Genomic DNA, 6405 nt, shown 5'->3' on the forward strand with positions numbered 1-6405 from the left:
CTTCGTTTCTATTGATCGCTTTGATCTATGTGTGTATCAGTTCATCACTTCTTTTGATTTCAACTAGTGCTTTTACAGACACTGAACTACCCAGTGGTGCTATGGGGTTGGCCAGTTAGGTTGTATATGTTGAAAAGTAAATGTTTGTTAGGCCACTGTAAGTAACATTTGAGATTTAGAATTACAATTGCATGTGTCCAATCCATGGGTGCCAGAGGATCTCCGACAGCTGAATATATTCATGAAGAAAACTCTGCTAGCTCTTGTAGAGGATGTTCCACCACATGGTGGTCCATATCTCTGCCACCATCTAGTGATGAAGGAATGAATCACACCACTAGTTTCATTCCCTTTTACATGCCAATGAGGCAACTACTGAACATAGTCTCACTGCTTGATGTTGATGGTGTATGAGACCATCCTGTATCTGAATTTTCTTTTGTTTGGACAAAAAAATGACACATGGTAGTTTTACTTCATTCTCACAGGGATTTACTGGCCAAAACCTCACTGGAAATGTATTACAGGACTGCGACAACAGTGAAGAGCCCAGGAACCCCTGCACATCTGACCCCCTTAAATTTATTGTGCAGTTCCACAAACGTCTAGTACAAAGATATTCAGATTGTGCAAAATTCTTTCTCAGGGTATAAAAAAAATGAGGGGAAGTTTCATACAGTACAATTCTTGACAGTACAGCATTTGTATTTGAATCTCTCATTCTTATCTCAGTATAAGACATTGACAGCTATGTTGTCAACCATTTTGCACTTTCCAAAGTACATACACCATGGATTCAGACAGGTCCGAGGACCATGGCAACATTTGAACATTTACAGTATGCATACAGCACGGCTGCTTCAAGTGGCTTACACATGGACACGAATTGGAGAATAAGGTAGAGAGAGACAGGAAGAAGGACAAATGAAAATGACCATCCAACACACTTGTCCTCCCTGAATTAGTCTCTGAGAGAACAGAGAATGTTCACAGCTGAGAATCACAGTCAGATGGAATGCGGTGTGAGAGGGCCCGAGTATCTTGATTTGGTCGTTGATCAAGTGAAAAAAACAGACAGTGTGTTGTCTGTGTGAGTGCAAGTGTGTGACGGTGGTACAGTATTCGTTGTCAGCCACACTCTCAATTCAGAGTGCATGCAAAAAGATCCCCAAACAGAATTGTTTACCTCTATAATGACAGCTCTGAATTCACACCTTTCGGAGAGCCGGACAGACTGATCAATGAGACTGATCAGTGAAGAGCTGATCAGACTGACCAGTGAGATCATAGGAAAGTCATAAAAGAAAAGGAAGATATGAATCTCTCAGGCACTGTCCCTCAAGCGGACTTTACTCGGCCTTCTTCTTCTTCTTCTTCTTCAGCGCTTCAGGGCCGCTGCTCCAGTAGTAGAGGACCTGGGCGGCGATGATGCCGTTACAGCTGGACGAGATGACGTAGGTCAGGGCCATCAGAGAGTCCCCAGTTTCCTGCACAGAGAGAGGGAGACTTTTAAAGCTTTGCTGCAGCTGAGGTCTGAGTTATCTTAAATCATAAACCGTAAAAAGTCTGACTGATACAGGACATGACAAGTGTTCATTTAAAGATATCCAATGCGTTTTTGGATTTTTTTTGCTACTTTCTCCCCCTACAGTTGCAGAGTATTTGTAGTAGGTTTAAATTAGAATAGGTCTATAAGCAAGCATTTTAATGATGACCTGACTGGATGGTGAACGTGCATCTGGTACCTGTATGGAGGTGAATATCCTCGCCAGGGATCCAGCAAAGAGCAGGAAGACTGATATGGCAGATAGTTGCCCTGTGTGTCCATTGCGGTAGTTAGTTACAGCTTGGATTAGCTAAAAGAAAGTAGCAGAGCTCATGTTACTTCACTGACCGTATACAACAAATCACCATTTTCATTGCACAGCTTCATGTGCAATACAAAAGGTCAACTGTAACTTGAATGCAACTTAAAGAATGTATGTATTAAGTCATCAAGCTCACCCTGCCAAAAATGATAGCTGGCATGTTCGAAGCCTGCATAGTGGTGACCACAGACAAGGGTGTCATCGGCGAGAGCAGGATTGCCACCAAGGAAAAGTAGACCACAAGAAAGATCATCCCTAAGAGAGAATCGTGTATTTATCAAATGACCAAATATATACATATCTCTTCAAATAAATAACTAACTACCATGTTCTAAATAAGATGTTTTTCAGTCTTCGAGGACTTACCTTTGATGGTTTTTCCGCCATAGTGTTGAATGAGGAATCCAATGGTAACTGTCTGTAACATTAGGAATAACACTTCACCCCAGGCACTGTGTAGAAAAGATTTAAAGACAAACAAATTCGTATTGAATAACTGACATCACTTTGCAGTGAGAGCAACTGCAGACAAGGTCAGACGTCCCTCTATAGTCTGCTTTACAAAATGACTAGAGGATCAGTCTCCACCTCATCTTTTTATCCTCACTGCACACTTACAATCTTTCGTTTGTTCTCAGCCTGACTGAGAAATGACACTTCAGATTTCCCAGTTATGGCTAATCAATTGTGGAACCAAAACACAGTGTGTTACTAATCCGAACTGTATAAAAATACAGCAAATCTACAACACATTACTACTACACAAGACATTTGTTTAAACAACAATAAGTGCAAAGGTTTACTTTACTATATTTATATCTGAAATAGGTTTCCTTCATCCAGAACATAATTTAGCATTTCACTTGCTGGACCCAATTCACAAGTCAAGTTGTCTAAAAACAGTGGTTCTCAAACTTTTGACAATGAGTACTACCATCTCGGAAAAGCATTGGCTCCCCAAGTATCACCATTATCACCAGCATTAAATTGCATTGTTTGTTACTGGCAGGTACCTTGGAAACTTCACTGGCACTGCTAAAGTTACCACTAGCACTTGTGTTGGAATCATTGTCGGCAATTTCAGTTTCAGCTCTGCTGATATATTCACATTCACCGCACTTCTCTTTCTAATACTTCCCGTTTGGGGCCATGATAGCAACATTTTTGATCCACCATGTTTGCTTCCTTCGCTTGCAATCACAGCTTAGCTTAACCTTTTGCTAATACTTCAAACTGTTAAACTAGACATAATAACCTGTATAGTCAACAGTAATACTGCACCTGAAGGGAAAGCTATTTGCAATGCTGTAGGCCATAGTTCCTGTGATCGCCAACAACTCAAGAAGAATAGAGTTGAAGCTAAGGCCCTCTGCACTTTTTGCTCCCATCAGCTTTAGGATCTGTGGAAGCTTTACTGAGGAAAGACAAAAACAAATCAGGGTAAAGCTTAGGCCTAACATATGGCTTGATGTGCTGTATCTTAATGTAATGCATGCGTGTGTGTGTGTGTGTGAGAGAGAGAGAGAGAAAGTAATTTCTATGATCCTTACCCAGAACTGATCCCAGAATGATCCCGATCCCCAGACCTTTGCTTAAAACTATCTTCAGACATTCAACTGTTTTGAACAGAAAACAGAGGGTATTTGCTTAACAACTGCAAATATGAGTAATGTGTTTTCATTGGGGAAGACGCCATAAAACCTCAAGAAAACAAAATCAAAAGTATTTCATATTATTGTGTCTTTTTATAAAACATATACTCTCAAATAATGTGTTCATGTTATTTAAAATTGCAGGCGGATCAACCAGGTGATGACATCATCCAGGCGTACTGTAATCTCTTGTCTTATGCACTTTAGACTAAGGCCAATAATGAGGACAAAAGGTATAAAGTAGGACAACTCTTTTCTAATGCCCAACAATCCAGTAACATACATGTCAACTTCCTTATATTCATAACATTGGTGGACTGGATGTTGAATTAAAATAATCTGAGAATGACGCGGACAGTGTAAAAACTAATTCAGTTTCTGTTAAAATTCAAAAACACATATGCACTCCAATGTGAAAGTAGCATCTCTAGAGCCATTGACAAGAGAAACACGCTACCAAACACAACGTTAACATTTCCGCATGAGCAAAGTACAGTGTAGAAATCAAACTATCCAATCAGAATGTGCCCCGGCAACTTTTCTACCTCATCTTGCAAAACAAAAACACATTGGAAATCTGACCTGTGCAATCTTGGTTTTGATAAACCAATAACGAGTACCTAAGAGCATAACGTACAAAGTTATATCAGACTTTTGCACGTTTGCATTGCCAAATAAGACATGGCAGTAGTCAGACCAATGTAAAGTAAATGCTTGCGGCTACTTAGCAAAGAGAGAAATGGAATTAGATTCCTTGGCAGCTAACGTTATATGTTATCATATTTCCAATAAACAATCTTACAGAGAAACCTAATTCTCGATTTAACCTTTACGCATGCTAATCATTCCATTCAGTAATGTTAGCATAAATTAGCTTTCGATCTGGATTGACTGGATTCCCCCTCACTGTCAGAGCGATATTTCCTTCCTCGGAGTTACTTACCATGCAAAAAATTGAAATCGAGAAAAAATACGTCATAACATTTCTCTGGCATAAAGTACTGGAGAAGGACATCTTTAAAGGGGTCCATCACTGACGTTGACATTTTCTCTTCCATCTTCTGTGTTGGCTGGTGGTCAGCTAGATCTGAGGCTAGTCAGCTTTCAAGGGTGGTGACGTCACGTCTCCTGTTTCACTCATTCGTGTGGAAACAAAAGCAGTATTTAAAGTTCCGCTAGTGTAGGCTATGGTGCAATGGATCCATCTTAGATGAAATACACAACATTTAAAAAAACACAAATTCATGATTGATAAGTAATTTAGTTTGGCCGCAATTCATAATTGCAAATCAGTCAGATTTCATGTGGCTAAGGACAGGCCAAGGATAAACCTATGGAATTCAAATGGGTGGCATAAAGGCCTACACAAAGGTCTACAGTAGTGCTACTGCTGACTGCTAAGCATATCTTGATGTATGCAACTATAAAAGCACAGTGATAAACACCCAAGTGAAGCAGGTCTGGCAGTTTAGAATGGAGTTGCAACAGCATATCATCCGCAGGCATAAACCAACTGTCCGTTGTAATAGTCATAGCAAGAAGCCCATAGGGCAAAAGCCTACATGTGGAGTTGTGGACCTAAATGCTCAGTGAGACTGGCCACTAGGCCTACATGTCTGCCAGACTTTTCACAGGCAGACAAGTACCACAGGGGATTTGAGTTTGTGTAGCAATAATGGGCAATGAGCGGATCCAAATAGACTTAAAGTGATAACAGCAAATCTGAGCACTTCGGTGCCAAGGTGACGACAGTATTTTTCTAAGCAATACTTTAAAAAGGAGTCCACACACTTCTCGATTCTTTTCTTTCTTGTGTTATATTTGGTCATGCATGGCATGCAACGGATGCCAGTCAGCATAGCTGTGCCTCAAGAGCAGTGCTGCCAGCAAGAAAGCTAGCAGGCTGAGCTTTTCGCTTGGTTTTCAGCACGCTCGACTCCTGATCCGAGGTCACAACACAGCGCAGGTTGGACATAGAATAATGTTTCAACATTTTAAATTTCAGATTCAAATTTGAATTTTCATTTAAATACACCAAAAAACATGCATGATTTTCTAATTAAGATGGTTGTTGGCCTGGATAAGCCTGTTATCATCTCTTATCTCAACCACATATGATTTTAGCAACTGCCTTCAGGCTGTATAGGCCAACCATAAATACAAGTGGCTGGCCAATACAAAAATAGCTGCACTACTTTTAGTGTTAAAACTGCATGAAATGCATTATTATGGACATGAAAAAATTCTGCATTGCACCACATTGTGCTTAGCCTGGCCACGCCCATCTAAATCTCATTTTGGTTTTTAACCAGGCTACATACGTTAGACCGGCACATCCGGGAACTTGACTCGTGACAAACGTTCCCGCCCCTTTCGGGGGGAAAACAAACAACCCCTCTCATTAACTCCAACGCAAATTAGGGTCAATAAACGTAATTCGTACAGAAATCGCAGGAGTAAATAATAACAAAAAATACCACAAATCAATATGACCACTCAATACATAACCACTTTGCCGGTCGTTGACCGTGAAAGATACCTACAAAAGCTTAATTCAATTAATATAAAAACATGTCCCTTCAGTCTCCCGAGTACGAAGTGGTACTACAACCCCACTCAGTCATACCCGGACATTTACTCGTAGCCTATCTCATCGAGTCTCCAGGTAAGTAACTAAATTGTTTTCCTGTATTTTTGCCTTCATATTTGAATTTTAATGTAGTGTAGTTGACTCACAGGCTCAGATGTAAAGTATGTTAGTTAGATAATTCCGAGATATGATCATTTCTGTCATAGCCGTTAAGTGTTAGCCTAGATTTCTGTTTTCTTTGGTCTGATTCATTTTTGGTGTAACGTTAGTGGTTTGTCTTTTGAAGACTAATGAA

General features: G+C 40.1%; 1 protein-coding gene across 1 annotated transcript; it reads right to left on the minus strand.

The window, feature by feature from the left end:
* Window positions 1-469: 469 nt before the first annotated feature.
* On the minus strand, window positions 470-4638 carry mpdu1b (mannose-P-dolichol utilization defect 1b). Its single transcript, XM_076289107.1, has 7 exons — window positions 4464-4638; window positions 3419-3484; window positions 3150-3282; window positions 2235-2320; window positions 2005-2123; window positions 1746-1856; window positions 470-1487 (listed from the first exon to the last, which is right to left on the minus strand). Exons 1-7 carry the CDS (start codon window positions 4576-4578, stop codon window positions 1350-1352), a joined length of 768 nt encoding a protein of 255 aa, XP_076145222.1. The 5' UTR covers window positions 4579-4638; the 3' UTR covers window positions 470-1349.
* Between the last annotated feature and the right edge of the window lie 1767 nt (window positions 4639-6405).

This window comes from Alosa pseudoharengus, unplaced genomic scaffold, assembly GCF_046254945.1.
Source record: "Alosa pseudoharengus isolate Yale_2024_CS ecotype anadromous, Long Island Sound unplaced genomic scaffold, YU_APseudo_1.1 YU_APseudo_1.1_scf_17, whole genome shotgun sequence".
Taxonomy (NCBI): domain Eukaryota; kingdom Metazoa; phylum Chordata; class Actinopteri; order Clupeiformes; family Clupeidae; genus Alosa; species Alosa pseudoharengus.